Source organism: Diabrotica virgifera, chromosome 6 (genome assembly GCF_917563875.1).
Source record: "Diabrotica virgifera virgifera chromosome 6, PGI_DIABVI_V3a".
Lineage (NCBI taxonomy): Eukaryota > Metazoa > Arthropoda > Insecta > Coleoptera > Chrysomelidae > Diabrotica > Diabrotica virgifera.
The window spans coordinates 120,608,834-120,634,418 of record NC_065448.1 but is presented as its reverse complement, the minus strand read 5'-3'; the positions used below and the strand labels follow the sequence as shown (position 1 = coordinate 120,634,418).

Here is a 25,585-nt window from a genome sequence, read left to right as displayed (position 1 = left end):
TCAGGACTATGTCGTCCGCGAATCTGAGGTGCATGTATTTAGTGACAATCATGAGGTGCAATCCTAGGTTTACTCACTTATGTATGTATTCCAATAGTGTTGTGAACAGTTTTGGCAAAATGGTGACACCTTAGCGAGCTTCACGATGAATATTGAAACTTCTTTATATCTTCGTGGAGTCTGACGCATGCCGTAGTATTATGATAGATATTCTTGATGACGGTGGTATAGCGGTGATCTATTTTGCATTATTTTATTACTGCGTCAAATGCTTTCTCCTAATCCACAAATATTAAAACGAGGGTTTGTTGTACTCTATAATTTTTAGATGAGTCTTTTAATAACTTGTAGATGGTCACTTCTGCCGAAGCCTGACCTGAATCCTGCCTGCTTACATGGTTGGTAAAGGTCCATTTTGTTCGAAAGTCTGTTTATTATGACTTCTTTAAAAAGTTTTTATAAATATGTGTGAGATGAGGCTGATTGGTCTATAGTTTTGAGAGACTTGTTAAATCTCCTTTCTTAAGCATTAGAATGATCACTGCATTTTGCGATTGGGATGGTGTTGTTTCCCTTTCGTATTGTATCCCCTGCTACCCTTTACATCTTTGTAAAAGGTATATTAACTATAAACGGTTTACAGCAATACCATACATATATTTATATGCATAGCACAATATTCTGGTATACAGCCGACTATAGGAAATTATTTTCCTTATGGATTTGTCTCCCCAACTTAGCAACTAAAAGTTGGCACTTTAAAAATGTACATACGGTTCCAACTGGTAAAGTTCCAACTTAAAGTTGGAACTTAAAATTGTTCCAACTTAAAGTACACTTCCCAACTTTAGATTAAAAAAGGAGATTTGTAACCACCACTGTGGTAAGTTGAACCTTTTAAACTGTAAAAATAATAAATATAACTTTTATAAAGAAACCATATCTCAAGAAAGGGATAATGTTTCGATAACACATGTCATTATAGAGGTCGACCCTGACCACCCATATCGTAACGGTACATATACCTGCGAAACATGTCGTTGGCTTCCACTGCTCTTGAGAAATTTCTACGAGAAGCCGGTGTATACTAGAGACGCCACCATGTCTATGTCTAGCAGTTCAATTCATTTCAAATAAGGTCTGTAGAATTCGAGAACAGAGTCGGACTGTATTTAAATAATAGGAGAGCTTAGATTTTACAACCAGTATAAATAATAAGCGAAGAATAAATTTTATGCTTTATAAGTCTGGAAATATAATTATAAAAAATGTATAATATAAATTAATTAATTGTTTTCACATATTTTGAAAAAAAAATGGGAAAACGTTGAAGTATCCATATCCATGTCTTCTGTTCGCCTGCAAACACAACTCATCCGTTATAAGACCAGATAGAATGACAAATCAGGTGTCGAATGAAACATTATAGCCCAAGAATGGCATTAAGAGAAATTATAACTTCCGCTTTAAGAGTTGCATCCGGAAGTATTGTTTTAGAATCGGCGAAATAGTACAAACGATATATTATTTGACGCGCCTTAGTAAGACAAAAACAAATATATAGTTCCGGTTTCATGAGTCGACTAATTCTATCAGGTCTAATAACTACGTTATTAGAACGGATAGAGTGATAAGTGAGGCTTTGAGTGAGAGCTTATAACTAAAGGATGGTACTAAAGGTGAGAAATTTTACCTCCGGCTTCAGGCTCCAGAGTTGCAAATGGAAGTACTGTGTGCTAAAAAACAAGTATAAATATTATACTTCCAGTTTTTATATCACTTTCATTTAAAAAGGTGTAACCGGAAGTGCCACATTATAGCCGCAGAAATAGTACATGTGATATATCATTAGTCCAGAAAGCCACTGCGCATCCGCTAGGAAAAATATTCTTATTCGGATTTTTTGCACAATCTTACTCAAAAAGGACTCCTTTTAACAAATTTGCATGTTGCCAGGGCCAAAAGGTGGTCAAAAATTTTTTAAATGTTTTTTTTTTTGTTTTTTTCCTAAAATTATTTTTTTGCACGGAACAAAGTTTTTTTAGATTTCTTGGATAATTCCAAACAGAAAAGGTCTTTAGTGACTTTTCTCTAAAAATGATAGTTTTTGACATATAAGCGATTAAAAATTGAAAAATTGCGAAATCGGCCATATTTAACCCTCAAAAACTATGTGAAAAAGTTAAAATTTGAATGTTGCCAAACTAAGTTGATATTCTTTAAACATCGATTCATGAAATCCCGAAGAGTTTTTTGCAATACGATATTCAAAACTCCTTTGTTTTTTAATTGATAATCAAGCGTGCGCGACACTATTTTCCACCGACAGTATGGTGCAAATAAAAGGAATAAATTCGTTATTTCGTAAACCGGCGACTTTAAGGAAAAATCCCGAAACAGGTCGATTTGTATTTTTAAGTTACGATATTATGGCATATATGATATACTAGTGGCGTCATCCATCTGGCCGTGATGACGTAATCGATAATTTTTTTAAATGAGAATAGGGGTCGTGTGCTAGCTCATTTGAAAGGTTCTTCAATTCTCTATTTAGTAATATAAACATTTATATAATTATTTATACAGGGTGTCCTTCTAATTCTTTTTTGTCAAATAATTTAATTTAATAAAAATTTTTTGGACACCCTGTATACATAATTATGTAAATGTTTACATTACTGAATAGAGAATTAAAGAACCTTTCAAATGAGCTACCACACAACCCCTATTCTGATTTAAAAAAATAATCGATTACGTCATCACGCCCAGACGGATGACGTCACTAGTATACCATACATGCCACAATATCATAACTTAAAAATAAAAATCGACCTGTTTCGGGTTTTTTTTTCTTAAAGTAGCCCATTTACGAAATAACGAATTTATTCCTTTCATTTGCACCATACTGTATACACATGCAACGGTGGAAAATAGTGTCGCGCACGCGTGATTAGAAATTAAAAACAAAGGAGTTTTGAATATTATATTGCAAAAAACTCTTCGGGATTTCATCAATCGATGTTTAAAGAATATCTACCTACCTTGGCAACATTCAAATTTTCAGTTTTTCACATAGTTCTTGAGTGTTAAAAACGGCCGATTTCGCAATTTTTCAATTTTTAATCGCTTATATGTCAAAAACTATCATTTTTAGAGAAAAATCACTAAAGACCTTTTCTGTTTGGAATGATCCAAAAAACCTAAAAAAAACTTTGTTCCATGCAAAAAAAATAATTTTAGGAAAAAAACAAAAAAAAAACGTTTAAAAAATTTTTGACCACCTTTTGGTCCTGGCAACATGCAAATTTGTTAAAAGGAGTCCTTTTTGAGTAAGATTGTGCAAAAAATCCGAATTAGAATATTTTTCCTAGCGGATGCGCAGTGGCTTTCTGGACTAGGTACATCGCGTATTGAAAAGTTAAGCTCCAATATTTAGTTTCCGTTTTGATATCATCTCCGGTTGAAAAGTCGTTACCAGAAGTTTAGCAAAAATTACTCATAATTAGTGAAATCGTATATCAATCGACGCAAAATTACACGAACAGTTCAAATATCGACTTCCGGTTACTTCCAGTCATGTTGGGTAAAAACCTAGGACTTACGAAGTTCAATTACTTGTTTTAGTTAAAGTAGTGTTTAGTAAAAATATATTAAAATAAATTTTAAATAAAATAAGTATTTTAAATTCATTATTAGATTATAGACCTGGATTCCGAGTACAAAAAAAGGTGATTAATAGCAAGCTGAAAATTTGTTAATAGCTTAACGGTGTCTAGTCGGACAAACTTTGATGTATGGGAACACTGGAACAGGGGAAGTTTTAATTGTGGAACTGGTTAAAAATTTGGAACGTCAGACTACGAAAACGTTCCATGTATTTTGTCGGAGAGAACTTCCAATTGATTTGTTACCATTTCATTAAACTCTCATGCAAAAATCACACTGCTGTTTATCACCAACTGGGCATTTTAATGAGTGGAACACAAAGTGGAACACCATGTCAAATGACAGAAATCATGTTGGTTACTAATAGCAGTCTGATGTTTGCATGAGAGTTTAATTAAAGACTAACAAATCAATTGAATGTTCTGTCCGACAAAATACATGGGACATTTTCGTAATCTGACGTTCCAAATTTTTAAACTGTTCCACAATTTAAACGTCCCTACTCCAGTGTTCCCGTACATCAAGGTTTTTCCGACTAGACACCGCTAAGCTATTAACAAATTTTCAGCTTGCTATTAATCAACTTTTTTTAGGTACGCGGGATCCAGGTCTATTAGATGTGTTCAAATTAGTACAGTATATTTTCTAATTCTATTGTCCATTATACATATATGAATTTGCAAATATCCAAACAGTCTACCAATGACAAATTTTACTTTCTAGTGATTTTCAGTATATACCCAATAACAAACTGTTAAGTTAAATTGAAATTTACTGAACTATCTGCGCAGTAATACAAAAGACGATACGCTCGAACACCATCTTGATCTTATTTAGAAAAGGTCAGTTTATTTGCGGTTTGCGGATGGAATAAAGAATATAACAAACTATTGAATGCGAACTAAGTGCTGAGGGGTCGAGAAAGGGAATGAACCTCAAACCTTCTTTCATTTGCTGAAAGGTGAATTTTCTGTGATGTAATGGTATTACGTAAAGAATCTGAGCGTTGTATTATTTAAATTGAAAAACACAAAGCCACGTGAGTTTATGCTATTCTTTTATATGGTCATTACAAAATCGATAACACCAAAAATAATCTTAAAAAGTGTAATTATTAGAAACGATAAAATATAATTTAAAATGGATATTTTGCTAAAACAACTGAGTTGTTTATCCCAATGCCCAAAAAAACCCAAGGCATTAAAATGCAAAGAATATAGAACGATCAGCTTCAAAAAACCGCGTTTTAAAAACCTTTGAGTGGCACATGAACGTCTCTACAGGAAACTAGACAACAGAAAACCAAATAGCATCTGAAAAATACTTTTGCTCTAGAGAAGTATTACATTGGAACCCCGATAAGTCTGCCTCCGATTACCCGGAAGGCCGGCTAATCCGGACCAATTTTCTTCAGACAAAGATTTCAACAATAAAAACGTAATATGAAACTGACTGATTTTTTAACCAAGAAATGAACAATACTGTATACAAATATGCATAATTTAGATGCATTGTGCATATGTATTTCATGTTTTTGCAATTATAATGGAGTTTACATTGTAACCTCGGAAAACTTTTTTGGATGGTGCTAGAAAGGTCACCAATGGAGACACTGCGAACGGCAGCCAGATGGTTGGTGGAAAGCGAGTCGAGGGTCAGAAATTAGATTTTGGAACGTGGAATGGGGCCAATAGAAGAAATAGGTAAAAATAAGACAAGAGAAGGTAGATTAGAGAAGAGAACGAAACAGATAAAAAGATAGATACGTAAAATTACTAAAGATAAGGGAAGATAGAAAGAGGGCGCCACTTAACTTTTTGGGGTTACCAGGGGAAAATTAAGAAACCTTAGAGACGGAAACAGGTAAGGAAAGATAATTAGGTTCTAAGACCAAATACCAGAACGGATATGAACAGTTAATCAGTAAAAAATAATTGTTGTCAACACATTACATAACGAAATAATAAATATATTCGGTGACAGTCGTCCACCTACTTACCTACAAAACTTAATCTGCGTTATCTTTCTACTGGTCGAAGATAGTATAGTGATAAGTTATGTTACTTAGCAAATATTTAGACGTAATCTCTTATCAGGAAATTTATTAGGAGTATATAAATAAAAATCGTGAAATAAACAAAACAATATATTGAACAAATGGTTCACCAGAAGGGTGAATCCCAAAAAAAAACAAGAAATAAAGAGGAAACTATATACACAAATAAAAACTGCACCAACTATTAATGTGTGGTTGGGTACAGGTACAAATAAACTATAAATAATATGATACACAAAATGCAAGTATCATATATGGTAAAATCATGCACAATTAAAAACACAGTAAAGAGAGCCTGGTTATGAATTAAAAAAATCAAATCAAGCATCTATCATGAAATATCTCTCGTTACTGTTTCAGGGCTTATCTCGAGATAACTGATATGATAAATTTAATGATGTATAGAAAATATAAAGAACAAATATATAATAAAATTAAATGCAAAGCATACAAAGTTAACAAAAGTTTATAGTTCAAAATTTAAAAACCACCCCGCACTCGGTTTTATTAAATATAGCCAATCGCACAGCTTTTAATTAAATAGTAAATGTTTGTAAGTTTGATAATGAAAAGTTCTTATTTAACCTTCCGATGACCAACCTTTTTTGTTACACGGATGACCAAGGGGGAGAAAATGACCCCAAGTCAAAAATGAGAATTAACAAAAAATGAAGTTTTTTTTATGGCATGGACTTTATGTCATTCAGCCAGTCACAACATGAGTATTAGTGTCATGTGTAGTGTGTATGTTGAGTAAGTGTCTTGTTACTTTGCAAAGTGGACGTCATTAGCGTAAAACTACTTGAAATTACACATTATAGACGGTATTTTACTAAACATCAACTTCAGAATATATTTTTATTCGTAAAATATAGGGAATTTTTTTTTATTTCAAAATATGAGGATATCTAGAATGGTAGTTAGTCAAATAGATAGCGAGTTAAAGTCAAATAAAAAAATAACGAGTTAAACATTGAAAATACTTTTGAATTTATTAAAGAAAAACATACGCTGGGGTCACAATTTCCCCCGCTTGGTCATCCGAAGGTTAACGAATAAAAAGTTCTATTAATGAAATCGCTGTCCATTAGTGAACTAGATTACATCGGTGGTTAGCCTTAACCACACATGAAAGGGTTGAGATAGATAGCCCGTAGATTAGCTCTACTTTTGAAGATAATTGGATGTACATATGTTTAATTAAGACACTTACAGTAACTCTGCTGATGTTGCTTCTTAAATTGCACTGAATCTAACTTTACTTTAACTAGTAATCAAGCACTGAAGTTACTTATATTGTGATTTGGATCTAATCGTATGTTAGATCTCAATCAGGAAGATGATAGAGTGAATTCACACTCAGATAAGATATATTGTAGATAAGATATTAGATACTAGAGACACACGTCTGCACTCCAAGATACTCATCTGCCAAGTCCTTTCCTATTCGCAATCTTTGCTATGCTTTTCCTCTAAAAAAAGTGGGGATATGTCCCCTCTCAAAAAAACATGGCAACTTCTAAAAAAGAACCGACCTATTTCGTTTTTAGATAAAGTAACGGTATGTTAGTTGTAAAGTGTTCAAAAATTATAGATCCTTTGAAATAGGGTAGCGCTTCAAACAGACCTCAAGGAAAGGCAAGGAAACTAACAGGATCTTAGTAGACTGGTAAAAGGTTTTTATTAACCTATTTCCTAACGTTATAAAAACGGGACTAGTTTTATAATGCGAATGCTCGTAGTTTGAATTTGTCTTTATGCAGAAAAATTCTAACAATACTAGTTTGTTAGGGTTTTTGTAACTTATTTGTGTTTGTCGTACCGACAACGAAAGGTGCCAGTACCGCTAGTTCCTACCGTTATGATAATAAAATTAGTCACGGGTAGTTATTTACTGAAACGGCCATAGGCGTACCCGTAATGAGTGCTAGTGGGCTTAAAATGTAATCCAACAGGTATATTAATTACTTACTAATCCTATTATATAATAAAATGTTACAACATGTTAGGATAGAAGTTGCGCTGTTCCTGTTGCGCCCAGGGCAGAAGACAGTGGACGGAAGTAGAGGAGGCCTATATCCAGCAGTGGATGCAAAGGGCTGATTGATGATGGCATGTTAGGATAACGCATTTTATTAATTTTTACCATATTCTCCGGCTAACCCGGATTTTCGATAACCCGGATTGGCCGCGGTCCCGATTAATCCGACTTATAGTGGAACGTATATACTATACAAACACTCATTGACCGGAAACGAGTTTTATTATTATAATGATGTCAACTGTGACGTATTCATCTATCTAATTGACTTAACGTATTCACGTGACTTTGAAAAGCCTTCGGCAAAATACAACACAGGAGGATTGAAAACATATTATGAAACACAGAAATGGATGATGACAAAGCCATATTACATACCCACAGAAATCTAGAGAGATACCTATAATTTTAATTTTTACAATGGGAAATAAGCCACAATATTATTAAAAAATGATTTTTTATTAACGTTTCGACGCCCAAATCGGGTGCCGTTGTCAAAATACAAAATACTACTAATATAAACAAAAATGTTGTTGCTTAGTAAAAAAATTCTTCTAATAATTTATTTAATTTGACTCATTTATACCGGCAATTCAGATACATATGATACATTTTAAAATAGAAGACTTTAAAATGATATTGCCAATATTTATGAGTTGCGTTCCTGGGACGACTTTACTGAAAGACAGTTCATTCGATTATATGAAATCAACCCCAACTCAAGAATATCCGTCACAAAAAAATTCATAGCATGTGATCTGTCTTTAAAAAGCCAACCACATGCAACGGTGACATTAAAATTCCCGCGTTAGAGATCTCATAGTAAATCACGAGGGAAAACCAGGAAAAACCTCGTGATACTATCCCGACATCGTAAGTATTTGTATCATCGGGATAGTATCACGAGGTTTTTCCTGGTTTTCCCTCGTGATTTACTATGAGATCTCTAACGCGGGAATTTTAATGTCACCGTTGCATGTGGTTGGCTTTTTAAAGACAGATCACATGCTATGAATTTTTTTGTGACGGATATTCTTGAGTTGGGGTTGATTTCATATAATCGAATGAACTATCTTTCAGTAAAGTCGTCCCAGGAACGCAACTCATAAATATTGGCAATATCATTTTAAAGTCTTCTACTTTAAAATGTATCATATGTATCTGAATTGCCGATATAAATGAGTCAAATTAAATAAATTTTTAGAAGAATTTTTTTACTAAGCAACAACATTTTTGTTTATATTAGTAGTATTTTGTATTTTGACAACGGCACCCGATTTGGGCGTCGAAACGTTAATAAAAAATCATTTTTTAATAATATTGTGGCTTATTTCCCATTGTAAAAATTAAAATTGTAAAAATGCCACAAGAAAATAGCTTCAGAACAACATTAAGATACCTATAAGAACACAAATACGGTAAGGATATGTACTGTTCCATTTACTTTTCATTATGTGCTAAGAAAAGATATTAAAAGGAACGCTAGAAAACATCAATGAGTGCATATCGATTAAAGGGACACTACTAAATGAGCTCAGATATGTATATGTATATAGACGATACAATACTACTTACAGACAGCAGAGAAGTACGGCACATTATAATTTATCGTATCTACCTACTACGCAGTACTGAGAGAGGTATGAAATGGTTCTGACCAAAAGAAAAAAACAAAAATCAGGTTGTCAGTAAGAAAAAGATTTAAGACGGAATAATCTACGTTAAAGGAAATTGAACAATGGGACCACAGCCTTGAAATAAAATAACGCATGGGATGACCAGAAGAGCTTTAAATAAGATTAAAGCAGTATTATGCGATGGAAAACTGTGAATAGAAATTAGAACTAGAGTATTGAAATGCTATCTGTTCTCTGTCCTTTAATATGGAGTTGAAACCTGGATAACTACAGACACAGCTGAAAAAAAATTACCAGCTTTAAATGTGTTATCGAAGAATGTGGAAAAATCTTAGGCACAATATGTAACACAAAAACAGAAACAAATAACACAGAGGTCGACCGCCTGTCACGCTTGGCTATCTGACTGACTTCTTTCCTATTATTATGCATAATATACTAAGTTAAGTATTTAATTAGGCATACGGACATAAAATGGCCACACTACCAGCTTCCTACATAGTATAATCAATATGCTATGCTTAATTATTATAATTTATAGATACCTACCTAAACATTAATAGTGTAGGACACAGCAAAGAGTCATAGAGTATTAATTTCATCTGCAAAATAGAGGTCACTATTTCGTTTAGTTTTTTAATATTCTTGGACTTGGTGAATTGGTGAAAAAGTGATTTTTTATTAAGATACTTAGTGGAGTCATGAAGGTTTTCACCTCCGATTTCGTTGAACCTCCATCGATTTTCATGAAAATTGGTAAGTATGTAGAGGATACCTCAAGAAACAAAGGTGACATGGTGCCAACTTGCGCTTTTACCCTGGGGGGGGATGCCACCCCTTCTCGGGGGTGGAAATTATTTTATTAAAAACAATATCACTAATCGATAGAGGGACAAATTATAATTAAAATTTTTTATATAAAGTTATTCCAATAAATCAATAGTTTTTGAGTTATTAATGATCAAATATTTTGATTTTTCCTGAAAAAATCCATGTTTTAAAACAGTTTTTCATAAATAACTCAAAAACCATAAGTTTCTTCAAAAAAGTTGTTATTACCAAAATCGAAGATAATTTAAAAATAAATGAGCTTCTTATTCCAAAAACCCTTTATTACATATACAAAGTGAGTTATATGCAATGGAATGTATATTTTTTTCCGCGAGTACTCAAATCTTAGTATTCAAGCTTAAATAACAGGAAAACGATGCACTTTGTTAAATATAGACACTAAACATTTTAATAAAGTACTTAAAGTTAACTATCAAAAAGCTATATAAGAAGTCGATAGCATCAAAATTAAGCAAGTTATGATGGAAATAAGAGGACCCTTTCAGATTTCTTAGGGAAGAATGAAAAATGAAACATACGTCATTTCCACAAAAATTAAAATTTATAGTAACCCATTAAAAACTTTATTTATTTTAACATGAGTAATAACTTCAACAATTTTGACCGGTTTAGAATGCATACTTTTGAAAAAAAAAATACGATTAAAAAAAATTAGAACTTTTCAAATTTTCGTGAATTTCATTTTCTTTTGATAATAACTCCAAAAATACTCGATATACTTAAAAAATGGTAGAGAACAAAATTTTAGTTTTAACTTCATTTAAGCTTGTTCTTTTTTTAATATTTTTTTACGAAAAAAAAATAACCGAGATAGAAACATTTAAAACCTAAATTTTACTGCGAGAACCATGTAAGCGGGGCCCTTTCACCTTGTATTTAAAAAAAATAAAGGATTTAGAAAATTATGTTTAATACAGTGTTATAGACCTTTTACTTAGCTTTGTAATGGTTTTTGGATAAATCTCATATTTCAAAAATTAACGGAGTTATTTAAAAAAAAACCAATAACATTTTCTTTGAAGAAATTTTGTAGCGGAGATTTTGTATGTATACAGGTTGTGGGAAGTCCAATTAGTCGTTTGTTGTAGGAGATACGAAAAAAGTTTATTAAGGTTAGATTGGGGCATAGATTATATCAGAATTTAAATACATTTCCAAATATACAGGGCCACCCATATTGACAGGGTGAAACAAAATTATCTTTTGTTTAATGGAACACCCTGTATATTTTTACATTTTTGTTTTCTCCTCTATGTTTTATTTCTTAAAATATCAGGTTTTGTGATGTTATACGAAGTATTTTAAAAGATAATTACGTTTTTTTTCCAATTTCATAGCAATATTCACCCCCTGTATAATTGTAGTGATTTGACATCAGAAAATCAATTTATGTTCAAGTGATTTTTAATATAGTCTATTATTGTTAAAAATTATTAATCTAGCAAAACGTTTACTTTTAGCTAATACAGGGTTGGTCGAAACTGAATGAGTGTTTTCTCAAAGTTTGAGAGTATGAGTTTTCTCAAACGGAGCAGCCTGTAATGTCTGTAATGAGCATTGTAATGAAATGCTATTGTATGGCACTTTATTATTTCCCACCCTGCCAGTGAGAACTGAATTTATTTTTGAAATCCCTAACTTTATGTCTTTAATTATTTTAAATATTGTAAACGATTAAAAAACAATCAAATTAAATTGAAATGAATAACCAGTGTATATCTTCCACATTTACTTCATATTTAACGTAGCCTGTACCATAACACTGCACAGATTATTATCCCTGTATAGCAACGATATACCATGAATGTGACTTCATATTGAGAAATTTCCTATATCCAGTCTCACAAAAAAAGGGATTCCTCAAACATAATATATATGCAGACAAAATCAGCCAAAGTGATTGCGATATCTAATTAAAGGCCGTACCAAGTTGGTTTTGTTGAATATAGCATGAAAGCACGACGATACTTTAGTGATAAGCGTATTTTTCGTAGTAGCTATAGTATGTTGTTTTATATTATGTATTACCTATATTAAATTAGTTTTAGTATGTTTCGTTTATCTAAAAAAAGGTAAAATAAACAAAAATCCTGTTTTTCTTGTAGTTGTTTTTTCGTATAGATATTGTTTTATATTGTAGTAAATTGAAGTTAGTTTTAGTATGTTCAGTTTGTTTGTAGAATTATATTTAATTAGATTTGCTTTAATTACTAAAATAAATAAATTTTCAATTATATTTTACGTATTTGTGGAAAAGGAAACCTAGCATTAGCGGCCACATTTCTATAACGGACAATTGTTTTCTATTTTTAGTGGCCGTTATTGTCAGGTTTTACTGTACCAATAATATTTTATTAAATTATGAAATATTATTTAAATAAAAAATTTATAAACTTGATAAAAGAAAGTTTGCTTAGAATTTACTCCTCTATCTAATTATGGGGTTATTTTTAATAAAATAGTGTTCACCCATGAGAAGGGGTAACATGCACCCCCAGGATAAAAGCGCAAGTTGGTACCACATCATTTTTGTTTCTTGAGGTATCCTCTAACTACTTACCAATTTTCATGAAAATTAATGGAGGTTCAACGAAATCAGGGGTGAAAACCTTCAGTGACTGCCTTTTTGGGAATATAAAAGAATAATTTTTTTCGTGATTGTCGATTTGCTAATTTTCTCATTTTTGGTTGCTATAAGGTTTGAAAAATTAATAAAAATTATAAATCATACACATAAATGTAAAAAACTATTTATTTTCCTTAATTAAACGAGATTGCTTGAGCCAGAATGCTGAAATCTGCATTTTTATAATTTAAAAAAAAGGTGGATTTCACCCCTAAAATGCAGAAAGCGCAACTTGGTGCCGTATCACTTTTGTTTTTTGAGGTATCCTCTAACTAATCAACAATTTTCATGAAAATCAATGAAGGTTCAAAGAAATCGTGGGTGAAAACATTCAGTGACTACACTTTCAGAAATATAGAAGAATAAGGTTTTCGTGATTTTCGACTTGTTAATTTTCGGATTTTTGGTTGCTATAAGGTTTGAAAAATAAAAAAAAATGTAATTAATGCACATAAATATAAAAAAAAATTTTATTTTTCTTAATTAAACGAGATTACTTGCGCCATAATGCGGAAATCTGCATTTTTTACAATTTAAAAAGTAGGGGTGTATTGCACCCCTAAAATGCAAAAGCGCAAGTTGATGCTATATAACTTTTATTGCCTGAGGTATCCTCTAACTACTTACCGATTTTCATGAAAATCGATGAAGGTTCAACGAAATAGGAAGTGGAAACTTACAGTGACTGCACTTTCAGAAATCTAAAAAATAATTTTTAAAAAAGGGGTGTATTTCACCCCTAAAATGCAAAAAGCGCAAGTTGGCACTATGTCACCTTTGTTCCTTGAGGTATTCTTTAACCTCTCACCAATTTTTATGAAAATCGATGGAGGTTCAACGAAATCTGAGGTAATAACTCCTATCCACCTTCATTGACTCCACTAACTGTTACTATCGGAACAAGTAGATAAATTTTGAACATTTTTAAGAGATAAAATATACTGTTACTGTTTGATATAAAATATTATGAAATTTGAGTGACAGCTTTATAGATAACCATTTGTCGGTATTTTAACAATCGTATTAGGTTACCTAATCACTGTAAATTAGTCATCTTAGAACTTAAATTTCAACACTTGTATTATATACAGGTAGCAGAGTTGAAATCATTATACGATAAATATTACGCAAGAGAAATTAAAATTTTCTTCTTCTTTTAAGGTAGTGTCAAAAACAGTTGTCAAAACTATAAGAATTTTTTGGATCTCTTTCAGAAAACATTGAATTTTGGCGGATTTTTAGTATACGGTGTTTTGGTTTGTGTTCCCGTTTGGTTATTTAATTTGTTATTTGCAGTTTACAATAGTTTACTGACAATTTAGTTCTTCTGATTAGGTAAGTTATTTAAAACTTTATTATAATATAATATTAAGGTAATATGGACGATAAAATAGGCGGGGATCAGCCCCAGCCTAAACAGGATCCACCTATAGAAGCGTAATAAACTCAGAAAATGGATATAACAAAAAATAATGGTAAAGTTTATGATATCCATAACAGGTATGCAGCAATATATATAGGTCCCTTTTATGTCATTGTTAAATACCCCAAAGGTAGGTCATTTTCTTTTTAATAATTCTAATTTTAAAAATGAGGTTGTTGATATTAAATTAATAGGTAGAAACAAAGTAAAAGTTATATTTAAAACATTCCATACAGCAAATAGATTCATTGAACATGAGGTTATTAAAAAAAATAATTTGATCGCTTACATCCCTATGTTTTTGAATCACAAAAAGGGTGCAATCAGGGAAATTGACACGTTTTTAACTGACAAATTATATTACATAATGTTGAGAGCGAAAGAAATCTGCAGTACGGGTAAAAAGAATGACGAAGAAAATACTAGCCTCAGATAAGGAGGTACAATATGTACCTAGACAAATGCTTACCGTGACATTTTTAAGTAATATGTAAAAATAACAATATGTAACAATAACAAAATACAATATGTAAAAATAACCACAATTTGGTCAGGTTTGTAGTAGAACCATATACATAATTATCCGGTGGTCCAGTGTTTCAGATATATAAGATATGGACATACAGCAAAATCCTGTAGAAGTAACACAAATAAATAATGTAAACGATGTGGCCAAATACATGAAAATGCAAACACTCAAGAATGCACAAAAGGAGAATATTGCATACATTGTGAATAAAATGGACATCAGTATATTTTCAAACACTGTTCCAAATATCTGCATCTGTAAAATATAAAAAAAGATTATGTATGTCACAAAATAATTTATCTCTTGGAAGCGGAATTGTCACAAAAAAATTACAGTTACTCTAAAGTAACTTCTAATAATATATTTGACGTATATATTGAACAATTTTCCACAAATGACTCAAATTGATAACTCTCGCATATATCATCTACCCCAACCAGTTCAAATAAAAATTGGGTACCCCGACCACAATCACAACCAAAAAAGTGTAAAGCTTTTTCACCGATTATTATAGAAGAAACACCAAATTTTCAAAAGAAAATTAAAATAAATAATTCAATCTTGCCGAATTCTTACAGAGAAGACTTTCAGATATACAGTGGAACCCCGATAAGTCGGCCTCCGATAACCCGGAAGTAAGGTTAACCCGGACCGATTTTTATCAGACAAACATTTCAACAATAAAAATGTATGTAATATAATATTTCAGAGATAATCGGTATTTGTGTTAATTTGAACTAAACGATATAGTCTAGGGCGCATCTGTTTTGAGATGGACGTTGAGAGGTGACTCAAATTTTTTTGCAGAAATTGCTTGAAAATAACTCAATTATTAATATTTGAGTTATGCTCCCACTCAAAATGGTCCGGAACATTGTTTAAATATTCAAAATGTCAACATATGAAGGAAAAATCATTGGTTTTTTGATTATAACTTTATAACTATTCATTTTCGAGAAAAGTTGTACCGACATAAAAGTTGCATACCTAATTAAATTTTCTACAATGCAGTATTGGTTAAAAATTTAAAAAATAGTCACCCTTGTTGCAAAATAACAATAATTGCGAAAAAAACATACAAAAACAAGTATTCACATTTTATGTTTTTCAACCATTTACACTACACTTAGGACCTTCATAATTTAGCTAAAAAAACTTTATGATATAGTAAAACAACACTGTAAATTTCAATAAGATCAGTTTAATATATTTTGCAAAATAAATTTCGCAATCCAGCTTTTGCAAAAAAATTCATCTATTTTAAATATTGCAGGATAGTCCAGAAAGCCACTGCGTATCCGCTAGGAAAAATATTCTAATTCGGATTTTTTGCACAATCTTACTCAAAAAGGACTCCTTTTAACAAATTTGCATGTTGCCAGGACCAAAAGGTGGTCAAAAATTTTTTAAACGTTTTTTTTGTTTTTTTCCTAAAATAATTTTTTTCGCATGGAAAAAAGTTTTTTTAGGTTTTTTGGATCATTCCAAACCGAAAAGGTCTTTAGTGACCTTTCTCTAAAAATGATAGTTTTTGACATATAAGCGATTAAAAATTGAAAAATTGCGAAATCGGCCATTTTTAACCCTCGAAAACTATGTGAAAAACTGAAAATTTTAATGTTGCCAAGGTAGGTAGATATTCTTTAAACATCGATTGATGAAATCCCGAAGAGTTTTTTGCAATACAATATTCAAAACTCCTTTGTTTTTTAATTGCTAATCAAGCGTGCGCGACACTATTTTCCACCGACAGTATGGTGCAAATGAAAGGAATAAATTCGTTATTTCGTAAACCGGCCACTTTAAGGAAAAATCCCGAAACAGGTCGATTTTTATTTTTAAGTTATGATATTGTGGCATATATGGTATACTAGTGACGTCATCCATCTGGACGTGATGACGTAATCTATGATTTTTTTAAACGAGAATAGGGGTCGTGTGCTAGCTCATTTGAAAAGTTCTTCAATTCTATATTCAGTAATATAAACATTTACATAATTATTTATACAGGGTGTCCAAAAATTTTTTATTAAATTAAATTATTTGACAAAAAAAGAAGTAGAAGGACACCATGTATAAATAATTATGTAAATGTTTACATCACTGAATGGAGAATTGAAGAACCTTTCAAATGAGCTACCACACGACCCCTATTCTCATTTAAAAAAATCATCGATTACGTCATCACGCCCAGACGGATGACGTCACTAGTATACCATATATCCCACAATATCATAACTTAAAAATAAAAATCGACCTGTTTCGGGATTTTTCCTTAAAGTCGCCGGTTTACGAAATAACGAATTTATTCCTTTCATTTGCACCATACTGACGGTGGAAAATAGTGTCACGCACGCTTGATTAGCAATTAAAAAACAAAGGTGTTTTGAATATTGCATTGCAAAAAACTCTTAGGGATTTCATCAATCGATGTTTAAAGAATATCTACCTACCTTGGCAACATTAAAATTTTCAGTTTTTGACATAGTTTTCCAGGGTTAAAAATGTCCGATTTCGCAATTTTTCAATTTTTAATCGCTTATATGTCAAAAACTATCATTTTTAGAGAAAAGTCACTAAAGACCTTTTCTGTTTGGAATGATCCAAAAAAACTAAAAAAACCATGCAAAAAAAATAAGTTTAGGAAAAAAACAAAAAAAAAAACGTTTAAAACATTTTTGACCACCTTTTGGTCCTGGCAACATGCAAATTTGTTAAAAGGAGTTCTTTTTGAGTAAGATTGTGCAAAAAATCCGAATTAATGTAGAAAGGATGTCTTCAATTTCTTAAGAAATAAAATAATGCACCATCATGGTTCACAACTTTATTCTCACCTCATGTCTTACAGTCTTCTCCTGTCTATCATATGTCAGCTGTCATTACCCCTTGAAAGAACATCAAATTTAAATTTAAAAAAAGGCGGTAACGATAAGAAGCCTATAACTCGGCCAACCGACAACAAGAGCGCCCTCGCTCTTCCATATACAAAAATACAACTATTTGGAAGTACATAAACATGACAAAAATCATAATATTCATAAATATTTGTCATAACATGTCATCTGTCATGAACAAAAATATAACTACACTGAAAGTGAAAGTACATAAACATGACAAAAATCATAACATTCATAAATATTTGTCAAACATTATTTCTAATAAACATAAATTATCATAAGCACCTTTCAGGAATTATTCCTTATAAATGTAATTCATCATAAGTTCTTAAAATACATAATGGGTAATTATAGATATTGTTTTGCACAAATATAAGTTGTAGTTGCTAAACATAAAGTAAGTAATTTAGTGTGAATAAAATAAGAATCATAACATAAAAGGTTAAAATACTTAAATAAAATCTAAGACAACGCAAATGGATAAAACCCTTATAGAACTATTAAGTCATACAGGAAGACTTAGTTTAGTGTGATGATTTCATCCATAATCTGAGATGATTAGCATCAAATACACCTTCGAATGGTTTCTGAGTCACCTGAAAATCCTCAACATCAGAAATTAGATATCTGTCATTAGGTAATATTTTCTTAATAATATAAGGTCCCTTAAATTTAGGTAATAGTTTCTTATTTACACCAGGTGTAACATCAACATTAGGTGTCATGACATAAGCACCAATATTATAAATTGAAGCTTGTTTATGTCTTGAATCGTAGTACAGCTTATTGACTTCTTGGGATTTCTCTATCTTGTCACATGCATTATGTCGTAGTTCGTTAATATCGGATTTGTCTTTGTTAATGGATGACAGAAAATACTTTAAATGATCTTTGACATTACCTACTTGGTTCATTCCAAACAATAGTTTAGAAGGTGTTTGGCCTGTACTTCGATTAACAGTATTGTTGACGGCAAATTCAACTTCATTAAGTACTTGATCCCAACATTCTGGGCCCTTGGTTAGTTTCGCTATCATTGGTATAATGAACCGGTTGAACCTTTCAATCTGTCCATTGGCTCTTGGTACGCCGGTAGCTACAAGAAAATGCTGTATTCCATTATCTGTTAAAAATTCAGTGAATTATTTGGACGTAAATGCTGAGCCCCGATCGGTGACTATTTTTAAAGGTTTACTGTAAGTAAAGAAGTATGAGTTTAAATACTTAATAACTTCATTACAATTAGTTGACTTGCAAGCATACAATTTCAAGAATTTAGTAAAGCCATCTACAATTGCAGAAATATGTTTATAACCAGTTCCTTTAGATTTTTCAAGAGGTCCACAATGATCCAAATGTAAAATATTAAATGGTTTGTCTCCCTTTGGTATGCTGTGTAAAAATCCTTCCCTTTTACCACTGTTAGGAGAAAATACAATGCACTTCAAACAATTTGTAATATAAGTTCTTACCTTTTGTCTCATATTAGGAAACCAGTACGATTCTTTTATGGCTTCACAACATTTATCTAAGCCCACATGTCCTAATTCATCATGGCAACTCCGAATCACATTGTTTTCCATTGATTCAGGTACATAAAATAGTAGTAAATTATTACTTTTTCTATAAAGTATGTCATTATTTAATTCAAACAACTTATGCTCGCTGGATTGTAATGTCTCCTTTAATTTACATATAATATCATCTTGCCCTTGTTTAATAGCTAGATTATGTTCAAAAGTGTTTTCCTCAATTATTAAAATACTTCCAAAGCACCTACTTAAAGCATCAACATGCTTCATGCTTGTTCCACTTCTGTGTTCTATAGTATAATCAAAATTATCAAGAACGAGACTCCATCTCATAATTTTAGGGCTAACATCCTTCTTCTGTAAAGCTGTTTTTACACTATTACAGTCTGTCAGTATCTTAAATTTAATTCCATATAAGTATACTCTAAATCGGTTAAGTGTGTTGATAACGGCTTTTAGTTCCAAAATAAAACTATGCTGTTTAGATTCTGCTTGAGTAGTTCTCTGACTGTAAAAGAACACTGGATGAAATTTTTGGTCTGCTTGTTTTTGGAGTAATATCCCATCATAACCACTAGAGCTGGCATCACAATGGATTTGGGTTTCAGCTGTAGGAGAATAGAGAGCTAAAACAGGTTTGGACACTAAAATTTGTTTTAAACTATGAAAACTTTTCATTTGTTCTCTTCCAAATTCAAATGAAACATTCTTTTTTAATAAATCATAAAGTGGTCCAGCAATTATTGAAAAGTTGGGAAAAAATTTTCTAAAATATGAAGTAAGGCCTATGAAACTGTGTAACTGTTTAACATTTCGTGGTACTGGGTACTCTTTAATTGCACTAATATGTCGATCACTTAGTCTTATCTCATCACCATTAATTATGTAGCCTAAATGATTTATTTCAGTCATTAAAAAGGAGCATTTGTCAAGACGGAGATTCAATTTGTTTTGAACCAATAAGCAAAATATCTCTTTTAGAATGTCTAAGTTCTCTTCAACAGTTTTTGTTGCTATTAATAAATCATCAATATAAATTAGTAATTTGTTATGTTCCATCAAGTCCTTGAATATAGTATGAACGTATCGCATAAAAACAGATGGTGAATTGCGCAAACCAAATGGCATTTTCAAAAATTCATATTGAGCACTGGGAGTTACAAATGATGTGTATTTAATTGAAGATTCCTCTACATTAACATGATAAAAAGCACTTTTGAGGTCCAAAGTTGAAAAATAATGTTTATCTTTAAGTTGACAAAGTTGATTTTCAATTAGTGGGATTGGAAAATTATCTCGTAAAGTGATTTTGTTTAATGAACGATAATCTGAACACATAGTCTGAAGTCATTAGTTTTCTTTTTAATTAGAACTATTGGTGAACTATACTCTGAATTACTCTTACGAACAATATCCTTATCTAACAAGTCATTAATTATTTCTTGTACAGCATTTTTTTCAGCATATGATAACCTACGAGGTTTATAATAAAAAGGAACATGATTTGGATCTACAACAATTTTCATTTCACATTTAGTCATAGGTTCATTAGGTCTTTCTGGATTTACATAATCAGTCATAAAAATATCAACTAACTTTTGTCGATCTAAATTATTTAAATTAGGATTGATATCAATATTAATTTCATTTTTATCTACATAGTCAATATGTAAAATATCATTGTCAATATTTGTATTTTCAATATCTTTAGAAGAAATCTCTACTTTATTCCCTGAAAAAGATATGGTAAGTTTGTCGTTCTGCATAAAATCTCTACCTAACAGACATTTATATGGTATGGTTTCATTTGGTACAACATAAATGAGTAAATCAATAAGTATCTCATTAACTTTCATTTTAAACAACACAGAACCCAAAATTTCTAGTTTACTTTGGTTAATACCCTGGAAAGTTTTCTCAGGAATATCAGACAACTCAAAATTGAAAGATTTTACAGTATCTAAAGTTACTAAGGATATAGCACTACCTGAATCTACAATAGAATCAATATAAATAGAAATTTTGTCCTTCAAAAGACAAATTGGTAACATATACCCACTTGCATTATGCTGTTCCACAAAAAGTGCAGTGTTACTTTCTACCTTGACCTTGGGTGGATTCATCCTGAACTCATTCTTGGGGCAATTATTTCTTTGGTAATCCATTGCTCCACACGTATAACACGAACCCTTTTGTCTAGCTGGTTGAGTACATTGAACTGCGGAATGTCCAATCACATTACAGTTGAAACATCTAATAGCTTTGGAAACATCTAATAGCTTTGCTTCGTGTAGCTGGATTATTTTTAAAAGTAGTTATTCTTGGCAAGTCGTATTTTGAATGTTCACGTTTTGTATTATAGTTTTCCTTTGCATTAGGTTTCTCTCTTCTATCGCTTATTCTACATTTTCGAGCACTAACAATTCTTTCATAACTCACGATGTCTTGATACAGGGTGTCTTCATCACAATGCTCTTTTGACATAATAAAATTACTTAATTCCTTACTCCACAAACCAATGGCAATTTGTTCTTTTGTTTCTTCAAATGGCAGTTCGAGTGATTTGCATAGATAAACTTTCATATGGAAATAAATGGAAATATTCTCATTTTGATTTTGAGTACACTCTTGCATCTTTCTCCATAAATCTGTTTTATTTTGTGAAAACAGAAACGTTTTCCGGAAAGCTGTTTTGAATTTGGACCAATCTGTGATTTCTTCATTTCGGCCTATAAACCAGAACTTTGCAGCACCTTCGAGATTGCTTTTGGCTGTTTGGTATATAAATGCATCTGGCCAATTGTGTAGTACCGCTGTAGACTCAATTTGCTTTAACCATACTGCTGCTTGGCTAGAATCACCTTCACCATTAAATTTCTCAATAGTTTTAGATAAATCTGGCATTATATTAAAATTTGGTACAGGATTACTTATTGTTGACACGCTGTTTTGTAGTTGCAACATCTGAAGCATCTGTGCATTCTGTTGGAGTAATGAATTAACAAGGTTTACCATATTATCATTCGGATTCGGATTCACATTATTTAGTCTAAGAGCTGGGAGCGGATTTTGTGCGTGATAAGTAATATGAAAAAACTATACGGGGATATGTTGAATTAGTTGTGTACATGACTTTCACCAACGGCCGGAAACCAGAGTTGGGGCCGAGGGTAGTTATAAGGGGTCAAAGTCGCGTATTTTATTATTTTTTTTATGACGCTCATGATCGAGATAGTGCACCAAAATTTGGGAATAAGTAGGTCATGACGTACCTAAGTAAAATCTCTAGGGGCTAAACGCTGCGTGGCCGACAAAGGGGTGGGGGTAGGGGTGAATATAAAAAATATAAGGGGTTTTTTGCGACGTTCGTGATTGAGATAGTGCACCAAAATTTGTGTATAAGTAGACCATGACATAAATAATTGAAATCCCCAGAGCTGGAAACCAGAGTGGGGAAGGAAGGTAGTTATAAGGGGTCAAAGTTCCGTTTTTTATTATTTTTTTTTGTCACGCTCATGATCGAGATAGCGCGCCAAAATTTGGGAATAAGTAGGTCATGACGTAACTAAGTAAAATTTCCAGGAGTGGAACGCTGCGTGGTCGTCAAAGGGGTGGGGCAGGGGTAAATATGAAAAAATGTAAGGGGTTTTTTGCGACGATCGTGATTGAGATATTGCACCAAAATTTGGGAATAAGTAGACCATGACATAACTAAGTAATATCCCCAGAGGCGGAAACCAGAGTGGCGGACGAGGGTAGTCATAAGGGGTAAAATTAGCGGTTTTTATTATTTTTTTTATGGCGCTCATGATGGAGATAGTGCACCAAAATTTGGGAGTAAGTAGGTTATGACGTAACTAAGTAAAATCTTCAGGGGCGGAACGCTGCTTGGGGTACAAAGGGTTGGTAGGGGTGGTGAGTATAAAATTATATGGGGGTTTTTTTGCCGTTTGTGATCGAGATAGTGCACCAAAATTTGGGAATAAGTAGATCATGACATTACTAAGTAAAATCTACAGGGGCGGAACACTGCGTGGGGGACAAATGTTGTGCCGGGTCACAACAAAATTATACACACTGCGAGTTTGACCCCTTAAAACTACCCTCATCCCCAACTCTGGTTTCCGGCTCTGGGGATTTTACTTAGCTAAGTCATGGTCTACTTATTCCCAAATTTTGGTGCACTATCTCAATCTAGCACGTCGCAAAAAACCCCTTATATTTTTTATATTCACACCTACCTCCACCCCTTTATCGGCCACGCAGCGTTCCACCCCTGGAGATTGTACTTAGTTACCTCATGACCTACTTATTCCTATATTTTGGTGCACTATCTCGATCATGAGCGTCACAAAAAAAATAATAAAAACGGCGATTTTGACCCCTTATAACTACCCTCATGCCCAACTCTGTTTTTGGCTCTGAGGATTTTACTTAGTTAGGTCATGGTCTACTTATTCCCAAATTTTGGTGCACTGTCTCAATCACGAACGTCGCAAAAAACCCCTTATATTTCTTGTATTCACCCCTGTCCCACCCCTTTGTCGGCCACGCAGCGTGCCACCCCTAGAGATTTTACTTAGTTACGTCATGACCTACTTATTCCCAAATTTTGGTGCACTCTCTCGATCATGAGCGTAATAAAAAAAATAATAAAATCCGCGACTTTGACCCCTTATAACTACCCTCGGCCCCAACTCTGGTTTCCGGCCGTTGGTGAAAGTCATGTACACAACTAATTCAACATATCCCCGTATAGTTTTTCCATATTAGTTATCACGCACAAAATCCGCTTCTATCTCTCCGACTATTATTATTTGAGCCGGGGCTATTCGCTTGGAGTGATAACACAGGTGGTGGTGTAGGCGGTGTACCTGGTAAGTTATTTTCGAGGTTATCCAAAACGAAACATAAAAAATATAATTTCCTTCTGTCCTAACAACACAGGGGGAACATAAGTATAACCCCACACCTGATTCTGTAGAAAGGATGTCTTCAATTTCTTAAGAAATAAAATAATACACCATCATGGTTCACAACTTTATTCTCACCTCATGTCTTACAGTCTTCTCCTGTCCATCATATGTCAGCTGTCATTACCCCTTGACAACCTTGACAGAACATCAAATTTAAATTTAAAAAAAGGCGGTAACGATAAGAAGCCTACATTAGAATATTTTTCCTAGCGGATGCGCAGTGGCTTTCTGGACTAAGGACTGAAAATAAAGCAGATAGCTAGTTGAATTTTTTTTTGCTTATAAAAGTGTATTGTACCTTTCATTTGCAATTTGCAGAATTAAAATCGATTAATTACCACGGCGTCAGAAAAATTTTTAAATAAACATTAATTTTTGGTGCTACGCGCAGGACAGCGGTGTTCGATTTACACAAGTTGATTTCCACCAAAATTTCTTCCAATTTTTATCTAAAATATTATTTTCTTACTCAATATTTTGTTGTATTTTAATGTTTTAATTCCACAGAAATCAAAATAGTTTTATTATTGTTTGTGAAATATTGTTTAAACAATTGCATATGTTTAATAATAATAAACTTTTATTCTCTAAGTTAAAATATATGAACAAATAAAGTTTTTGCTAAAAAAAGTGTTATTTCAAAAGATAGAGTATGTGTTTTTATTTTGCAATAAACAAATTTATTTATTTATATAGAAATGTAATAAAAATTAAAATGTATCAATTATTATCAAAGGTCATTGGAACGCCCAATCAGAGCAAACTATCCGCTCTCCTGCGCGTAGCATCAATAAATTAATGTTTTTTTAAAAAAATTCCTGACGCCGTGGTAGGTAGTTAATCGATTTTAATTTTGAAAATTGCAAATGAAAGTTACAGTACACTTCTACACGCAAAAAAATTCAACTTGCTATCTGCTTTATTTTCACATGTAACATTTTGAAAAAATGAATTTTTTTGCGAAAGCTGGATTGCAAAATTTATTTTGCAAAATTTATTAAACCGATCTTAATGAAATTTACAGTATTGTTTCACTGTATCACAAAGTTTTTCTTGGTGAAATATGAAGGACCTAAGTCTAGCATAAATGGTTGAAAAACGTATAATGCGAATACTTGTTTTTGTATAGTTTTTTCGCAATTATTGCTATTTTGCAACAAGGGTGACTATTTTTTAAATGTTTAACCAATTGTATATTGTAGGAAATTTAATTACGCAACTTTTATGTCAGTGAAAATTTTCTCGGAAATGAATACTTTTAAAGTTATAATCAAAAAACGAAAAAAAAAATCGAATTTTTCCTTCATTTTTTGACATTTTAATTATTTATGTAAACAATATTCCGGACCT

The 25,585-nt window shown here is 32.1% G+C and overlaps 1 protein-coding gene across 1 annotated transcript; it reads right to left on the bottom strand.

The window, feature by feature from the left end:
• Window positions 1–1,701: 1,701 nt before the first annotated feature.
• On the bottom strand, window positions 1,702–22,274 carry LOC126886175 (uncharacterized). The gene is made up of 4 exons (XM_050653027.1): window positions 21,699–22,274; window positions 21,319–21,553; window positions 20,737–21,252; window positions 1,702–1,736 (listed from the first exon to the last, which is right to left on the bottom strand). Exons 1-4 carry the CDS (start codon window positions 22,272–22,274, stop codon window positions 1,702–1,704), a joined length of 1,362 nt encoding a protein of 453 aa, XP_050508984.1.
• Between the last annotated feature and the right edge of the window lie 3,311 nt (window positions 22,275–25,585).